At 53.3% G+C, this 18,800-nt stretch overlaps 1 protein-coding gene across 6 annotated transcripts in view; it reads right to left on the bottom strand.

The window, feature by feature from the left end:
- Positions 1-18,800, bottom strand: part of CACNA1I (calcium voltage-gated channel subunit alpha1 I) — a 128,155-nt gene that overhangs the window by 47,874 nt on the left and 61,481 nt on the right. For all 6 annotated transcript variants that reach the window (XM_054239090.2, XM_054239086.2, XM_054239089.2 and 3 more), the window contains 3 exons: positions 9,789-9,948; positions 3,100-3,415; positions 811-903 (listed from right to left, as the gene is read on the bottom strand). In XM_054239090.2, the coding sequence (XP_054095065.1) occupies positions 811-903; positions 3,100-3,415; positions 9,789-9,948 (569 nt within the window). The remainder of the gene's footprint in view (positions 1-810; positions 904-3,099; positions 3,416-9,788; positions 9,949-18,800) is intronic.

Here is an 18,800-nt window from a genome sequence, read left to right as displayed (position 1 = left end):
CTGGCCTGTCCTAGCCCCCCAGGTCAAGGTCCTGCCAGCCAAGGATGGGGCACTGCCCTGGAGTGCCAAGTGTGCCCTCTCCCACCACCAGGAAGCCAGAGAACCCGCCTCGAAGCAGTAGGGATTCAGCCGCGACTCTCCCCGGAGTGAATCACCTTGACATTTTGGGGACTGTGCTGTGCTGAAGCTGCAGTCAGGCATGACGAGGTGGATGAGCTCACTCTGGGGAGACCGTACAGGGGGTGCAGGCAAGAGGGGCTGGCCAGGAAGAGGTGGGTGAGCCCACCTCCATCTCCAGGTTACCCCAACGAGGCAGGGCTGCCCGAGAGGTGGGAGTCCTTCCGAGAATTTCAGGAAGCTCCACCGGGTCACTATCAGGCAACCTCCCTCAGGCTAAACCCTGCTCAGCCTCAGGAGATCTCGTCTTCCCCTCCCAGGAAAACAGGGATGAGTTGGAGCCCTTGCAAAGCTTCCAGTATGAGGCTGCACCTCGGGCTCAGGTCATGCAAAGAATGTATCCCAGAGATACGAGGCAGAGAAACAGGAGCAGAGTATCAGTGGCGACTTAAATGCCCAGATGTGAGAAATGACGGCAATTGAAGGTGATGGATGCTTCCGACAGCCACCCCCGATGAGCCCTTTCAATCACCTGCTGCCCGGCGGTGCTGAGAAACAGCCCCACCTGCTTCCTCCTCCAGGCTCTCCCGGCTCCAAGGGGCTCCTTGGGGACTCCCAAAGCCCCTCCCTCCTCCGGTCTCCTGGTCCGTGGGTTCTGAGCACACCTGGGAGCCCAGGCTCCCTGACACTTACTATGATAAGCAGGATGAAGTAGATGAAGTTGTAGAAGGAGTGGGCATCCATCACATAGTACATGATCTCCACCCAGCCTTCCAGAGTGATCACCTGTAGCAGCACAGAGAGAGCCGAGAGGGCTGACCCGTGGGCAAGCCCGTAGCCCGAGCAGCACACCAGACAGGGGCCCCACTGTGTGCCAGAACACATCACACATGCTGTCTTGAGTACCTCTCACAGGGGATGGACAGGGCACACCACATTATACAGGTGAGGAAACCGAGGCTCAGCGAGAGGAAGGCACTTGCCCACTGTCATACAGCAAGGGGCGGAGCTGGGACTTGAACCCTGGTACCTCCAGTCTACCACACCAGCGGGAGGGCTGGGAAAGCAGGGAGCCTGTCCCTGCTCCAGCTTATGAGCTGGTCCACCCATACTCTCTGAGCCTCAGCCGCTTCTTCTGTATGTGGGGAGCCCACCTGGCAGGGCTGGGATGCAGCTCGGTGGGAGCCAGGGAGGATGCACTGTAATTAGGCTGGTGTGACTCTGTCACCTCCCACCCCACCCTGACTCCTTCCCAGACTAGGAGATGGAACAGCCTTGGGAAAGACAAACCCTGGGTCCTTGCTGGCTTCTGGCAAATGCACAAAGTGGGGCCCCCTGAGCAGCCATCCATCCTCCTGGGCAGAGGGTTCCAAACACAGCTGTTGCCATCACCTCACACCCTGCAGCTCTGAACCCATGATCCTGACGCTCCCCAGGGCAGCGTGCCCAGGGCAGCGGAGACAGCAGAGTTCAGCCCTGTCAGGCTTCCCGCTGCCCCTTCAGAGGCTACTCAGCTCCCCCTCTGTCTGCTCCTGCCCCTTCTTTCTGAGGATAGCAGGAAGGTAACCTCTACCCAGCACTCTCTGCACACAGGGCTGGCTGCCCTGAGCATGTCAGCTGCTTTATTTTTATCGGCCACCCAAGGTGAGGGGGGGCTGTTATTACCCCATTTTAAAGATGAGAAAACTGAGGCACAGAGAGGCCAAGCAATACCCTCAAGGTCCACTGCCCGAGTTCCTTCCCTGTGCATACACAGCATGTCCTCTGCAGAGTATAGGCTGTCAGTCGGTGCAGAGGGGCCACACAACAAGTGCTTCACACACCACAAGGCTAGCGCTGCTTTGTGAATGTGTGTGCATTATGTGCACAGGTTGACAATGCGAGACACATTTCTCACTGACTCCAGATGAGCTACTTGGCATTCCCTGCAGCAGGATTTTGCTCAGGCTGTCCCCACCAGGAATGTCCTCCTACCCCACGCTCCTGGCCTTGGTCAGCCACCCTCCAGCTGAGCTTGAATCCTGCCTCTTCTCTCTGAACAGCCCTCCCTGCTGGGATCCATCTGGCCCAAGGCAACCTGGGGCTCTGCAAAGAGCTCAGGCTTTCGGGTTACCCCGAGCTGGGTTGGTGGCTCGTGCCTATAATCCCAGCACTTTAGGAGGCCAAGGCAGGTAGATCACCAGAGGTCGGGAGTTCAAGACCAGCCTGACCAACGTACAGAAACCCCATCTCTACTAAAAATACAAAATTAGCGAGGCATGGTGGCACATGCCTGTAATCCCAGCTATTCGGGAGGCTGAGGCAGGAGAATCGCTTGAACCTGGGAGGTGGAGGTTGCAGTGAGCCGAGATCACGTCATTGCACTTCAGCCTGGGCAACAAGAGTGACTCCATCTCAAAAAAAAAAAATCCTATATAGATCCTGTATTTGCCTATTTGCCATTTAATAGTCACAACGCATCATCTGTGGTCAATTGGCTTGCTCTGTTTTTATTGATTTTTCTGAATCAGAGTCTCTCTGTGTCTCCCAGGCTGGAATGCAGTGGCACAATCTCGGCTCACTGCAACCTCCACCTCCTGAGTTCAAGCAATTCTCCTACATCAGCCCCCAAGTAGCTGTAATTACAGGCGCCTGCCATCACGTCTGGCTAATTTTTATATTTTTAGTTGACTGGGTTTCACCATGCTGGCCAGGCTGGTCTTTTTGGCCAGGATGGTCTTGAACACCTGAGCTCGTGATCTGCCTGCCTCGGACTCCCATAGTGCTCGGATTACTGGCATGAGCCACCGTGCCCAGCCTAGCTTGCTTCCTTTCTTTGAATCTGTCTATAAAATGGGCATGATAATGCCTATATTGCCAGCAAGCTGGACGGGTTTCAGTGAGATGGGGGTGGCAAATGCCAAGCACAGAGACCTGCCCGTCAGGCAGAGCTGCCCACTCAGTCCCTAAAACCAGGCCGGTCCCAGGCCTGAGCCGCCTCACCTGGAAGATAACAATCCAAGCGTAGCCAATGTTGTCGAAGTTGATGGCGCCCTTGTGGGGGTTGGCGCTGCCTGTTCGGCACACATTGTAGTAGCGGTTCCAGTTGACACAGAGGCCACTGGTGTTGAGGTCCTGGCGCCCCGCCCCAAAGTCGTAGACGTCGTCCTTGGACAGGCAGCACTCACGGCCCTGCTCCTTGAGTGGGGGGATCTCGTGGCAGCCCATGATGCCGTTGTCCCCAGACAAGGAGCAGATGAAGGGCATCTCATCGTCCTCCTCCGGCTGGTAGTACGGGGGCAAGGCCACATCCCCTTGTCTGTCCACAGGCCAGGGTGAGGAAAAGAGGAAAAGGGGAGGGGTCACTGCCATGAGGATCAGGAAGGGAGAGGCCATGCAGCATGGCAGGAGGGCCCCAAAGGCCTTGTCACTCGTGTCACTGCCTCCAGGCCTTGGCACATGCTGTTCCTCTGCCTCTGTCACCCTTCCCTACCTCTGTTAAGGCCATGAAAACCCCACTGGCCCACTGTGGTCCTCGTCTCTGGGGAGTCTCACTGTGCCTTGCACACACCTTCGTTATGGCTCCTGGGGGAGATGCCCTCAAATCCCCCGAGAGGCCAGCCATCTCAGCATCCCCTGGCTCCACACACTGGTGGGTTGGCACAGACAGAGCAGGTGCTCAATAAAAAAGCACTAGCCTTTACGGATCTAGCAGATGAGAGGTAGATCCTCCACGTGCTCCACCCTCTTCCATCTATATGACCTGGGCTGCTCATTTCCTCCCTCTCTCTCTTTCTATCTCTCTCTCTCTCTCTCTTTCTTTCTTCTTTCTGCTTCCTTCATTCCTTTCTTTTTTTGAGACAGAGTTTCACTCTGTCACCCAGGCTGGAATGCAGTGGCATGATCTTGGCTCACTGCAAACTCCACCTCCCAGGTTCAAGCAATTCTCCTGTCTCAGCCTCCTGAGTAGCTGGGACTACAGGTGCATGGCACCACACTCAGCTAATTTTGTATTTTTAGTAGAGATGGGGTTTCACCATATTGGTCAGGCTGTTCTTGAACTCCTGACCTCAGGTGATCCACCCACCTCTGCCTCCCAAAGTGCTGAACTTACAGGCATGCGCCACTGCGCCTGGCTGCCCTTCTCTGGACTTTGATTTCCTCATCTATAAAATAAACACCAATCGCTGCTCTGCCCATTCAGAAGGGTTAATCTATGCTTCACTGCAATCCTAACCAAAATCCCAACACTTTGGCCTGTGGAGCCTGCCCAGATGGTCCTAGGATTTATTTGGATGGGAAAATAGTCAAGACAAGTTTTAAAAAGGAGAGAGATAAACAGGAACTAGATCTACAAGAGAGCAAAACACTCTACAACTACGATTATTAATACAGTGTAGCACTGTGACAGGAACAGAAAGGTTAGTGGAATGCCACAGAGCACAAAGACAAACCCATGTACAAAGGGAAACTTAGTATATCACAGAGATGACTTTTCAGACGTGCAGGGAAAGGAAGGGCCCATCAGTAAGTGGTGTGGGGATAATTGCTCTCTATTCGAAAAATAAGTTAGATCCTAATCTCACACCATACACAAAAATAAACTTCTTGAAGACCTGATATCCAAAAAAGATATATAAATTATCTCATTTTTAATGTCTATACTGTTTTCACATTAAAAAATAATATTTGGCTATATTAGATTAAGATATATTATAAAACTAAAAACAGAAAATTTCCAGTGGATTAAAAAGCATAAATGCAATGACCATAACCACAAAAATATTAAAAGAAAATATGGAATATTTTTTGTTAACTCAGGATAGGTATAACCTTCCTGGGTAAGACACAAAATTCAAATTTTGTAAAGAAAAAGTTCAACCAGATTAACTACATACTGATTTTACATACTAATGCAAAACTTCACTGAGACAAAATACGCCACACAAAGTAAAAAGACAAGCAACAAATTGGGATAAAGCAGAAGGAGACAAACTTTTTGTGTAATAAGCTGGATTAGCAAATATTTTTCTGCAGAGCACATAGCCTCTGTCCCAGTGACTCAACTCTGCCATTTTAATCTGCAAACAGTTGTAGGAAAGAGGTAAACAAGTGGGCATGGCTGTTTCAATAAAACTTTATTTAGCAAAACAGGTCATAGTTTGCTGTTTCATGGGATGAAGTATTTGCAACATACAAAAAAGATAAAAAGTAACTATCTAAAGCAGGGGTCCCCAACTCCTGGGGCCACACAGCAAGAAGTGAGTGCCGGGAGAGGGAGCATTACTGACTGAGCTCCAACCCCTGTCAGATCAGTGGTAGCATTAGATTCTCATAGGAGCCCAACCCTACAGTAAACCTCACACGCAAGAGATCTAGGTTGTGCATTCCTTATGGGAATCTAATGCCTGATGATCTGAGGTGAAGCAGTTTCATTCCAAAACCATCCCCCCTCCTCCAGTCCATGGAAAAATTATCTTCCACGAAACTGATCCCTGGTGCCAAAAAGGAATCTCCGGTAACTCAGTAACAAAAAGGAAAAATAACCCAGTGGGGGGTGGGGGAAGACAAGAACAGAAAAATTCACAGAAGAAATTAAAAAATGGCCAATATATAGGAAGAAACGCTCACCAATGCAACAAAATAACCAAATGCAAACAAAAAATAATGAGATTATTTTACACCCATTCAAATGGCAAACATTTCAGGGTTGGTAATATTCAGCATGGGAAAGAATGAGTGTAAACAGACACTCACATACACTGTCGTGGGAGTATACATTGGTACAACCTTCTTAGAGGGCAATTTGGCACTTCCATCAATAAAAATGTACCCATCCAACCCAAATACATATGGTCACCTGAATTTCAGAGAGGCACCACTGCAATTGAGCAGAGAGAGGGTGGACTTTTCCATCACTGGTCCTGGGACAAGTGCCTCATGCCTGTAATCTCAGTACTTTGGAAGGCCAAGGTGGATGGATCACCTGAGGTCACAAGTTCGACACCAGCCTGACCAACATGTGAAACCCCATCTCTACTAACGATACCAAAATTAGCCAGGCATGGTGGCGTGCACTTGTAATCCCAGCTACTCAGGAGGCTGAGGCATGAGAATCTCTTGAACCTGGGAGGTGGCGGTTGCAGTGAGCCAAGATTGTGCCACTGCACTCCAACCTGGATGACAGAGTGAGATTCTGTATAAAAAAAAATCTTGACTCCAACCACAAACCATATACAAAACTAGAGATGGACCACAGACCTACATGTGAAGAATTTTAAAAAAAGAAAGTTTCAAAAAGAAAGCACTGGAAAAATATTTTCACAACCTTGAGTTTGGAAAAGATTTCTTAAACAGTACACAAAAACAATGCAAAAAAAGAAGATTGATAAACTCGACTTCATTACAAGTAAGAGTTTCATTGATCAAAAGACACCATTGAGAGAGCAAAATGTAATTCCTCGTCATGTCTGTGAGTATTCCATTGAGTGAATACACTGCCACTTATTCATTCTGCTGATGGTTTGGGGTTGTTTCTGGTTTTTTGGCTCTTATGACTCATAAATATTCTTGTACATGTCTTCGGGTGTATATAAGCCATCCCTTTTTTGGGTAAATACTCAGGAGCACTGCCAAGTGACAGAGGCAGGATTTGACCCTGAAAGCCAGGCTGGGGTTCCGGTTCCTAACCCACTAACCACACTGCTGCAGTGGGCCTGCCTCACTCAGAAATACCCTCCCCATGCCCTCCCATCCCCCTGCCTGCCTGGAGATATTTTTCTTGAACCTTTGAGTTTCAGCTCAAGGTCACATCCTCTGAGAAGCAAAAAGTCCCATTGGTCCTCCGTGAAGCAAGAAAGCCCATTGGTCCCCACGTCGGCTCCATCTTGTACCTCCTCTGGGCTTCCAGGCCCCACTCTGCCATAGCCCCGAGCACCCTGAGGCCTAATTATCAACACATCCAGTTCCCCAGTAAGAGAGAGTGCAGAGGGCAGAGGCCAAGATAAAAGGTCTCTGCATCCCCACAGCCCAGCATAGGTCCTAGCACCTGGAAGGGGTTGGTGACTGTGGAATGACACTGTCATTCACACAAGCTGGGAAGAGGCTGGATGCTTGCTGGAAGCCTTGCTATTGGTCCTGGATGAGTCTCTTCCCATCTAGGCCTCAGTCCCCATCTACAGGTTGGGCTGAGGCTCTGTGGCCCCATCTCCAACCTGCATATGTTACATCCCAGGAAGGGCCCTTCTCCACCCTGACTACTGAGCTCTGCTCATCTCACAGGGCCTGCTGTGCCAGGGGCTGGAGGCTTCCAGACAACATACTGAGATGAACAGCTTCAGTCTCAGGCCTCTGGACAAGGGAGTTGTAAGAAGAGAGCTAGATTTTGTGTCAAGACACCTGGTCTAAATCTAGACCCTGTTGCTTCTTAGCTGTGTGACCGAGGGCAAGTACTTTCAGTTCTTTGAGTCCCCAGTTGCCTTCTCTATAAAACAGAAATAACAGTACCAACCTCACAGAGTTATCATGAAAACTGAAGACCACATTTTTGCAAATACACAGAAAAACATTTGGTACATAAAAGGTGCTCCCTAAATTCTTGCTTGTTCATTCACAATCTAGTGTAAGTGCGGCAGGGCCCAGAGCCATTTCTATGGCTTTTTGGGTGGAGGGGCAGATACAAAGGAGAGAGTATGCCTGAAAGAGGTCTTTGAGGAACACTCCTGCCCAAGACCCTGCCTGGTTCTCCCAGATCCTAGCTAGGATCTCCTCAAATTCCAACTTTCTGGTCATCCAGAAGAGATTTTGCTGCCTCTTTGTGAACCCCAGTTACCAACCTCTCTGCTCACTGCCCTAAACAAGCCTTGTGAGTTAAGGTCTAAACCTCCCTTATATCTACAGGGGTCATAGACCTGGGATGACCCTAGTCTTGCTCTCCACCCAGTTGTGAACTTTACTGATTTCCTTTTTCACACAACACCAACGACCCCCCAGCCCAATAGGGCATGTGAGTTAATTCCACCCACCCTAAGCAAATGAAGCCAGGAGCTCAGAGGGGAGGCGAGGAGATCACCCAGCATCTTCCCTTAGGGTGTTCTTGCTCCAGTGACATTTCTTTATATTTATTTTTCCCTTCCTGGGGCAGGGGTGGGGGTGCACCAGATAAAGTTCCTCTTTAACACTCTGGCCCAAGGGCATCCATAGCATCCTCCCTCCAACTCCCCTATTCCAGCCAAGACAGGGTCAGAGCCATCTCACAAGGCCTGGGATGACCACAGAGGAGACATCCAGGGACCTGGACACAGAATCTCCAACTCACCAGGCCTAGGAAGAAGTGGTCCTGGCTCCCAGCCTGCCTCTGGGAGGTAAGTGCACTCACCCATCCACTCACTCACTCATTCCTTCAACAATTAGTTGGAAGCACCTGTGCCAAGCCTTGCTCTAGACCTTGGGAAGGGTCAAGCCTCAGGTGCCCCTCCTGTGGTAGGAAACTCACATTCCAGGGGACTCCAGAGACCTCGGATGAATGAACAGGCGGTGATTTCAGAGAGATGAGTCAAGAAGAAAACCTAGCAGGGCTGTGCGATGGCAAGCCTGAGGCTGGGGTGGTGAGGGAGGGCAAGGGAAGGCCTCTAGGAGGAGGGGTCGGGTGGGCTGAGCACGCGTAATGAGAAGGGACCAGCCACAGAAGGATTCAGGGAAAGAGCCCTATGGGACAGAGGGGTGGGGCTCACACTACCCTGACTTCTAAGCAGCCACCTCTCCCCTGCCCCTTTGAGGGGTGGACACAAGTGCAGACCCACTCCCTGAACCCCCACTTAGGGCCCTCACCCACCAAGGTGCCCCCGCTGTGGTCAACCCAGGTACCCTACTGTTCCCCACACCCCAATTTTCACCCTCCAGCTCTGCTACCCTCTCCCCAAGTGGACAGGCTGAGAGGGAGAAACCAGCCTTCACCTGTACAGCATCCCCACATCCCCACGCCTCCTACGGTCCCCTCGGTCCATGACTGACAGACTGAACGGCACTCACTAGAGGTGTTTCGGATCGGCTCCCAGCCCTGTGCTCCTCAAGGTCAGGGACCCCCCCTCTTCTGCCACATCTTGAGTCCTGAGCACAGGCTCAAGGAAGGGGAGTGAGAAAAGGAATTAAAATGCTCTCCTATTTCTGATTCTTCGGGGCCTGGCACTTAGTTGAAGCGTGCCATGCATATCTGAAATGAATGCATATTCATGTCCAAACACATACGCCTAACTACATGTGTGTACACACTTATCCCGCATTGCTAAGGAAGCACAGGTTCTATAGGTGTCAAATTTTTTAGACAGCTAAGCCCAACTCCTCCGAGAGCCGGAGCTTGATTTGTGTGTCAATAATCCTCTCTTGGAGGAGCCTCCCGCCCCCTGCTTTCAGACTCAAGCGGCTGAATGGGAGCTCACCCTTCCTGGATGACTCAGTCACCAAGAGGAATGAATGTGCTGTGAGTGCAGAGCCAAGTTCTGTGCCTGCTTTTCAGGTTTTCTGTCTTCCTTTTTCTCCTGAGCATTACTTCTGCTCATATCTTAACTTCCCTTTCCCTTCCAACCTGACCTCCCTTTTGTTGCTGCTTCTACCCCATTGGTCCTGATTCCCAATGACCCAGGAGGTTACAACTGAGTCCCCAGGGCTGCATGGGTGGCAGGGGCTGAACTCACATGGTAAAGTTCTCCTCCAGGAAGCAGCGGTTACGCAGCAGGCCCGCCCAGAGCTGCACACCTATGATGCCAAAGATGAAGAAGACAAAGAAGCAGAGCAGCAGGACGTTCCCCAGCATGGGCAGCGTGTCCAGGAGCAGGTTCACCAGGATTCGCATACCTGGGAGGGGGAACAGTGGAGGGATGGTCAGACAGGGAGCAGAGGTCTCAGGGAGGAAAGAGTGAGAGCAAGGTTAGAGAAACAGGGAGGGGGAGTGGGGTGCATTGGCAGGGGCTCCTGGCTGCTCCCATCCTGTTCAGTGGCTGCCAGATACACCCTCTCCTTTGTATCTGCCCCTCCACCCAAAAAGCCATGGAATGGCTCTGGGCCCTGCCACACTTACACTAGATTGTGAATGTACAAGCAAGCATTTAGGGAGCACGTTTTATGCACCAAGTGCTTTTCTGTATACTTGCCCAAATGTGATCTTCAGTCTTCATGACAATTCTGTGAAGTTGTTGGTACTTTTATTTCTATTGTATAGAGAAGGCAACTGGAGACTCAAAAAAGTGGAACTGCTTGCCCTCGGTCACACAGCTAAGAAGCAGCAGGGTCTCTAGATTTAGACCAGGTGTCTTGACACAAAATCTAGCTGTCTTTTCACAACCCCCTTGTCCCAGAGGCCTGGGACTGAGGCTGGTTCAACTCAGTGTGCCCAGAACCTACCCGAGTGGTCATAGTACGTGCCCAATAAATGTGTCCTGAACACCCTTTGTCTCCGGGGTAGTCACTGTTCCCCTTGACCATGTCAGGACACAGCAGTACCAGCCAGAACTACCACACCCCCTGCATGATGGAACCAGGCAGAGCGCCCAGAGCCACCTTCAGAAGAGCCAAGGGCCTGCTAATGGGCTTTACAGAGAAGGCCCACACAGGAGTCCATGGCCCCAAAGAAGGCAAAGAGCTGGTGGGGCACCCTTGAGTGCACACCCTCCCCCTACAATCCTGTGGAGTCCATACTGCCCACCTCTCCGGCTTCATGCCTCTCTCAATATGCACTCTATGCCTTGCAGTGCCAAATTATTTGAAGTTCCCTAAACATACCACGGGATTTCACACCTCCATGCTTTTATCCTTGCTGTTCCCTCTTCTTCCTGGAACACCCTTGCTCCTCTCTTATGCCTGGCAAATCCCTATTCAGCCACCATAGCCCTGTGAAAGCTCTTTCATGAAGGCTTCCAGACTCTTACATCATCCCAGGTAGAGTCCATCCTTCTTTCTTCTGCTCTGGGCCATCTCAGCATCTCTGACCTACCCTAGGCTGCCATGTACAGTTGTGTAGGTTGTACACTGTAAAACCTAGGAGATTCCATCCATATCAATACCTCTTCTTCTTCTAGCCCTAACGTATAGTTGTATGTTTACTTTCCTATCTCTTCCACTAGGCTAGAAGGTTCTGGGGGCAGGGCCCTTGTCTAAATCACCTTAGTATTCCCAGAACCCAGCAGGTCCTGACCCAGAAAACAGGCTCACCTAACATTTGTTCAATGACTAATCATGAACGAATGTCATACATAAGTCATGGTGAGGGAGTGGAAGATTGGAGAGAAGAAGATGGAATGATGATCACAAGTAGAACAGTGGCCCTGTCCAGATGGTTATATATGCCAGGGGTGATGCTGAGGTGGTTATTAATGAGGATAATTATTTGGAATTTGCATCACAAACTCTGCATGCAGTAATTTCCAATCAATAATTAATGCCCACCCCGTCTTCCCTTCCCACAAAACTAGGTCAGCCTCCTCTCAGGAAAGACAGTGGGGCTCGCCTGCAGGCTGCTTCATCCCCACAAGAGCAGGCCAGGGCGAGGACTCAATGTCCCATTCAATGCTGTAAAAGAAACGGCACTGGAAGATGAATCCTCTCAGCAAGGCGGTTTAATTCTATAGAAGGGTTCAGCTCATGGATGGAGCAATGGCAGCTTGCACACTTGGACAAGGCGGGGAAGGGGTACTTATGCCTGACGGGGGTCGTCCCTACTGATGTGTCATTCCCCTATTGGCTAGGGTTAGACCACACAAGCTAGACTAATCCTGATTGGCTATTTTAAAGAGAGCGGGGGTCTGAGCTGGAGTGGCAGGATGGGTGTTTTGACGGGAAGGACGGTTATGGGTGGGTTAGAGCAGGTAGCTGAGGTGACCTAGGTCAAAGAAGGTGGCCTGAGCAGGTGACTGGAGCAAGTGACCTGGATGAGTCAGGACGGAGCTGGGGGCTGCGGGAACAGATGGGAATTACTGATTAGAACCGGTGGAGAAGGTTGTTTACTGGAATTACAAGGAAGTTAAACTTTAAAATAGAGAATTAAAGAATAAAAGAGCTGAACATACTGACATACTGATTCTTTGAAGAGAAACTTGGGGTTCATGATAACACCACCACCTTATACCACCAAGCAGGGGAATGAGGCATGTACAGCAGAGGGAAGGCAGGAAATAGAACGGGTGCCCTCGTAATCCATCCAGATGGAGCCCTTGACTCACACAGGCCAACTGCAGGCCTTCCTGGTGACCCATTATTCATTTATTCACTCGTGAAACACATCGCAAATGCATGCTGCATGCCAGGCATGGCATTGGGCACGTGGGGAATCCGAAGACACGAATGAGACCCATTTTTTACTCCCTACCCCCATCCCCAAGACTTCACAGCCTAGCAGCAAGGGGACGAGGAACCTAGTGTTGAGCCAAAGGACCATGCCTGGGGAGATGGTGGGGGGGGCACTACCGGCACATTTGCTGAGCTGGACTCCAGGATGGGAAGCATTGGCTGGCAGAGGGGTGGGCATGGGCAAAGGCACCATTCCTGAGGGCGGTTGCAGGGGACTCTGAGGAGCGTGGGGCTCTGTGCTGAGAGGCTGCGCAAGGAGGTCTACTGGCAGATTTCTAAGCAGGCAAAGCCCTTGATCAGCTCTGAGCTTCAAAAAAGGAAGGGTGAGCCCAGAGGCCAGGGCAGAGGCAGGAGGCAAGCACAGAGGGCCGGCAGCAGCTGGAGAACAGGCTGGATGAGAGGGGCTTGGAGGAGCTGTCTCTGCACAGCCCCAGCCTGCTGCTCCCTCTGGCTGGCCTTTGTTGCTCAATTAATTACATCTCCCTTGTTCTCTGGGATATTGAAATTCTGAAAGCCTTCTGCAAATTTACTTGGCTGGCTTCCCTGAATGGCAGCCCCGTCCCTCCTCCCCTCCCGCCTCGCTCTGCCCAGCTGGCCCCAGTGCACTTCATGGCCCTCCCTGGGGCCCAGGGAGTCCCAGGGCCACAGACCCTCAGCATAATTAGCTAATTAGGGACTTAGAACGATTTTATCCCTTCCACTCCAGGGAAGAGGAGCCACAGGATTAGGGAGTCAGGGAGGACCCCAAGAGACCACGGCTAATCTTCCTTTTATGCTCACGGTCAAGTAATTAGCCAAGACAGGTTGGCCGGTTACACTCTGCCCTCATTGCCTCTGGAGCCTGGCACGGGAAGTGAAGGCAGGGAGAGGACAGAGAAAAGCAGACAGAGGAGAAAGTGAAACCAGGAGTGACGGGGAGAGAAACGAAGACAGAGGACAAACAGGAAGAGGGGAGAGGCTGCCTGCAAGTCACCATCTACCTCAAGCCATCCTTTTACTTCATCTCCCTCCACACCTTTCCCCGCCAAACCCTCCTCCTCCAGGCAGTACTCCCAGACTCTCACCCCCAGTTAGTAATGAAGGCCTCCTGCCTCTCATTGCCCCAAGGCTCTCACTCACTCTCAGGCAGCCTTACCTGGTTCTGCATTCTTAGTGTGCGTTTTCAGGCTTCTCCCTGGAGCAAGAGCCAGATGCGCCATGATGGGGATAGGCTACAGGCAGCCCCGTGAATGTGACTGAGGGCCCTGGCTCCCCAGCTGAGAAGGGAAAGGGGACCCTGGAGACTTCAGGACACCTGATGCAGCCCCCAGCCCAGGGAGCACCCAGAGCACAGACCCGAGACAGGACTTCTGGGTCCCAGTCCCATCTGGGTGGCCTTGAGACAAAGTTTGCCCTCTCTGGGCCCCAGCGGTCTCCTCTACAGAGGGGACAGTGGTTCCTTTCCATCCAGCCCTTCGGGAATACCACGGGGCCAGGACACCTCTGGCAGAAGAGCCTCTGAGGTCAGAAGCCTCCAACAGCCCATACATCCCATGAGAAATCAAAAATCCTTATCCCCCACCATCCTGGCTCCTGCTCAGACTTCCCCGGAGTCTGGCCCCACCTCCCTCTATCCTCCTTGCCACACCTGAACCGGCATCCAGCCTCCTCACTCCACACCCCTGCACACACTCTGCCCCCACCCACAACGCCTCCCCGACCCTGCTATAGGATCCCAGGACCACTGTGCTGCATCCAGACAGACAGACACACTTCCAGTCCTGGAAAGCCCACCTTCGGGGCTGCCTCCGTGCTCTTGCACATGCTTGGAGGGGCATCTCTGGCCTTTTTTGGGGATCTCAGCTGAGGGATCACCTCGTCTGGTGCCCCTGCCATGAGCTGCCACCGCCTACCCACCCTCCATCACAGCTTGTGCCAGTTCCCGGCTCTGACTCTTCCTCCCCGCTGGAAACCAGCCATGGCCTGCATGCAAGGCTGAGGTAAGTGCTCTGCGTTCTCCCACCCAGCCCAGGACCTGGCACAAAGCAGCCCCTCAAAGGATGATGGTTTGAATGAGTAAAGGAGCGATGGGCGAGTGAATGGAGCCACTCAGCAAGTAATGAATGAGGGCTGACTGCATGCCAGGCACTGCGCTAGGCTCTGCAGATACATGCGTTTAAAAACAACAAAATAGGCTGGGCGCAATGCCTCACACCTGTAATTCCAGCACTTCGGGAGGCCAAAGTGGGCAGTTGACAAGGTCAGGAGTTCAAGACCTGCTTGACCGACATGGTGGAACCCCATCTCTACTAAAAATACAAAAATTAGCTGGATGTGGTGGTGCACTTGTAGTCCCAGCTACTCAGGAGGCTGAGGCAGGAGAATCACTTGAATCTGGGGAGGTGGAGGTTGCGGTGAGCTGAGATCACACCACTGCACTCCAGCCTGGGTAACAGAGCAAGACTGTCTCAAAAAAAAAAAAAAAAAAACCCACAAAGTTCCCTGTCCTCATGCGGCTCACATCCCAGGCGGGGTAGGGAGAGACAGGCAATAAATGACGCGGGTGATACATGCAAACATGTCCTCGTTTGTTGGGTAAAAAGTGCCATGAAAACAAAAAAAAAGAAGGGGGAAAGGGCTGGGGATTTGGCCTGGGGTCAGGTGGGCACCAAACAGGGGGCCAGGAAGGGCAGGATGACGCTGAACAGAGATGGCGAAGGGGTGGCAGAGTCAGCTGAGGGGCAGAGTCTGGGTGGAGGCAGCCTGGACAAAGGCCTGGGGACGGGAGGCAGACAAGCAGAGCCACATCGAGGAGACCCGAGGAGACCATGCGTCCAGAGGGCAGCAGAGCAGGGATGAGGCTGGGGAGGAGACAGGGCCCAGTGGCTGGAAGACTTGAGCTTCTGCACCAGGTTTCATGGAGCCACCAGAAGGGTCTGAGCAGAAGGGAGATGTGATCTGGGGACGGGTTGAGAGGGTCACCCGGCCTGCTGGGTGGAGAATGGACCTCGGGGCCATGGCAGAGGCGGGACAGCGTCAGGGGGCATAGTCTGCAGGATCCCGTGCAGACGCCCCCATGGACGGCCCCCGAACGGCACACACTCTGAAAGGGAGCTGCAGGGGACTCCACCGCTGCCTCCCGGGAGCCTCTCCTGGGTCAGAAACAGGAGCGCTGAGGGTGGGGCCCAGGAGAGCTGTGGCCCCCTGCTCTGTGTGCCCTCACCGTTGAGGTGGCCCAGGCCAGACACTGCACCCGCTCCACGACCCTCAGGGCCTGAGGACAGGGCCTCCCGTCTCCCTGCTCCTCTCCACCTGCCTGGTGTTATGATAAACTGGAAGATGGTGAGGCTGGGCCCAGGCAGTGATGGCAGTGGAGTGGGGAGCATGGTAGATACTGGGGGACTTTGAAGGTAGACCAAGGGATGGGACCAGCATGTAGAAGGAAGAGAGCAGCTGGGGATGACTCGAAGATTGGGGCCTGGAGCCACAGAGCGGCCATTAGCTGGGGCGAGGGGGGCTCCATCTGGAGATGTGAGTTTGGGGTGGCCGGGGCACATCCGAGGCATTGCTTTGCTAGATCTTGCAAGTTGTTCAGGAGAGAGGAGTCTGGCCTGGAGTGCCCGTGGAGCCTTGGGATGAGGACCGTCTCTAGGCAGCACTGAAGGCTGGGGCTTGGTGGTGGCAGAAGGCAGCAGGCAGGTGGATGGAGCTGCTCACCCTTTTTTGGGGACCCCTAGACTAGCTGCTGGCAGCAGCCAGGCAGAGGCAGCATCTTGGTGGCAGTGGAGACACTTGAGAGTAGGTGGTGGGAAGAACAGGATGCACTTCCTGACAGCACCCCTGGAGGTTTGGGGTGCTCTTGGGGGAAAGGAGCTGTCAGCCTAGATCAGTTCAGTCACTCTGCCAGGACAGCTCAAGTAGAAATTGCCAGACGCGTGCCAGCCTCTGCCAGGGCGCAGCCCATGGCCCGGAGGAGGTTGTGGCCTGGCCACTGGGGGCCACTCTCCCTGGACTGACCAGGTCGGTGGCAGGGCCGGGCGGCTTGGAGAGGCCGTCTGCTGCTCCTGCCATTGCTGGCGCCAACTAATCAGGGGTACAGTGGGCGCCGGGAGGCCTGGCCAGACAGCAGACTGCCAGGTTTCTGGGGTCACAGCTGCCAGCCCAAAGCCCGCCAGGGAGGGGCCTGTGGGCTGATGGAGGGCCTTGGTGCCCACTGCTGAGAAAGGAAGCCAACCTCAGCCAACCAGCCCAACCAGCAGCCCAGCTCCCCCATCCCAGGAGAGGCCTTGGGTCCCTCCCAGAGCCTGCAGCACTCACACCCTCCAGTGACACACCCTGCTGTCTCACTGTCCCCCCACCTGCTGGAGCCCAAACCACTCCTAGGAGTCCTTCCAATGTCCCACACCCCCTCCTCTGAGAAGCCTCTTCCAGTCCCAGCTCAGCGCCCTTTCCCACCGGCCGCGCCCCCATCAGAGCAGACATCCACTGGCCTGTAGCTGTCAGCCTTTGGGGAAGGGGCTATGTTTGATCTTGTCCCCACACCTGGCCAGGGTCTCCCCCAGAGACCCCCAGGTGGCTTCTACTTTGGATGAATGACGGAGTTCAATCCAAGCGTCAGTGAATCTATAGTGCCCCAGCCCTTCAGTGTGGTGTTCTGTCCAGGACTCCCTCCCTCTGGATTTGTAGAACAGAATGCAGAACTCGACCTAGGGGAGGGGAATGGGAAGGGGCTTCCTGGGCCCTGCTCCACTCCCAAGCACTTCTTGCACAGTCCAGGCTGCTCTTTTTTGTTCCCAAATCCAGCACTCTCCAGGCTCTGCTCAGATGTTCTCCCTCCCACCCAGCCCCATCTCTTCTGGGAAGGCAGCAGCCCTGGGGAAATCTGCCCCCCTCATTTCATCTCCCCGTTTCTCTCCCTCCTTCCCTCTCTTCCTTCCCCATGGGACCTTTCAGTCCTGTCCCTCAGGACAACGTGGGAGCCCCTCATGGGTGCCTAGTCCAAGGCGTGGCCTGGCGGGGGCTGATGGCCCCGCAGTCTTCCTTCCTCGCTCCCCAAGCCCTGAGTAACCAGATGCTCCAAGTGAAAATGCCAACACTTCCACGCCAACTATTTCAAGGTGCATTTCCCAGGCCTGTCCAACAAATGTCCCCCGACCCTCCTGAGGCCCTTCCAAGAAGAAATCCTGACGCCTTCCTCCTGCCTCCTCAGCACAACTGGCCTGACCATGACCCTGGTTGAGCAGGCATCTGGGCAAGAAAGAGCTTGGCCCAGGGCATGAGGGTAGGTGCCCACTAGGCACTAAGTGTGGGGCCATCCTGCCTCCTGCCCTGCCTCGTGGCTTTGGCCCAAAAAGGGCTTAGCACCACGAGAACTGTGCACCCTGATGGTGAAAGGCATTCAGAGGTCTGGAGCAGACTGGGCTGAGCAGGGAGATGGGAGGAGAGAAGGCCTTGAGGCATCACTGCAGCCCCCTCCTTTGACCTCTCTCCTTTGACCCTGGAAGTGGGCAGGGGTGTTTCCTGATGCCCTGCAGACAGCGAAGAGGGGGGTGTCTGCCGCCTACACGCTAAAAGAAAGGAAAGGAGGTGGTGACACAGTGAGAAGCTCTAGGGTCAGGTGAACATGGGTTCCAACCCTAGCTCTGTCCCCAGCCAGCTGTGTGGCCTCGGGCAGGCTAGTCAACCCCTCTCTACCTGCTTCCCCGTCTATAAAGTGGGTGCCATGTTGTCACTAGCTTCCTAGGGCAATAGTGAAAAGGAAACGACACCAGCTATATGATGGGTTTGTCCCAAGCATTTGATAAACTTTAGCCGCTTATGATTATAAGTAACTCCCTAGAAGATTCAAACGACCCTCTCCTGCCTTTCCTGACATGGAGTCCCCTGCCCAGCCCAGGATGACACCTCCACGCTACCTTTGCACATGCCAGTCTGCCTACCAGGCACACCCTCACCACCCCTTGGCTGATGGGTGTCTTCAAAAACCAGCCCCTGAGAAGCCGCCCCTGATGCCCTACATCCACCCTTACAGCTCCAAGCACTTCATCTAGCGGCAGCACCTGTGGATCGCGTACACACGAGGCTGTGCACGCAGCTCTCTAAATCCATGGTGGCATTTCAGCCTTCCAAACCAGATGGACATCAGTATTATTAACTCCTCTGGAGAGCTGGGGAAATAGAGGCACAGAGAGGCACATGGCTTTTCCCGGGTCCCACAGCCAGTGAGTGGGTAGAGGCCCTGGGACCAGAACATGGTCTGACAGCGCAGAGCAAATTTCCAGCTGGTGGCATAGCCAAGGAGACAGTGGCCTTCCCCATAGCACTGTCAGGGACTGTGAGCTCAGGCTCAGGGCCGCCCCCAACCTTCCCAGGGTCTGCCTTGCCCC

The sequence above is a fragment of the Callithrix jacchus genome, chromosome 1 (genome assembly GCF_049354715.1).
Source record: "Callithrix jacchus isolate 240 chromosome 1, calJac240_pri, whole genome shotgun sequence".
NCBI lineage: Eukaryota > Metazoa > Chordata > Mammalia > Primates > Cebidae > Callithrix > Callithrix jacchus.
This window is presented reverse-complemented; position numbering and strand designations above follow the sequence as displayed.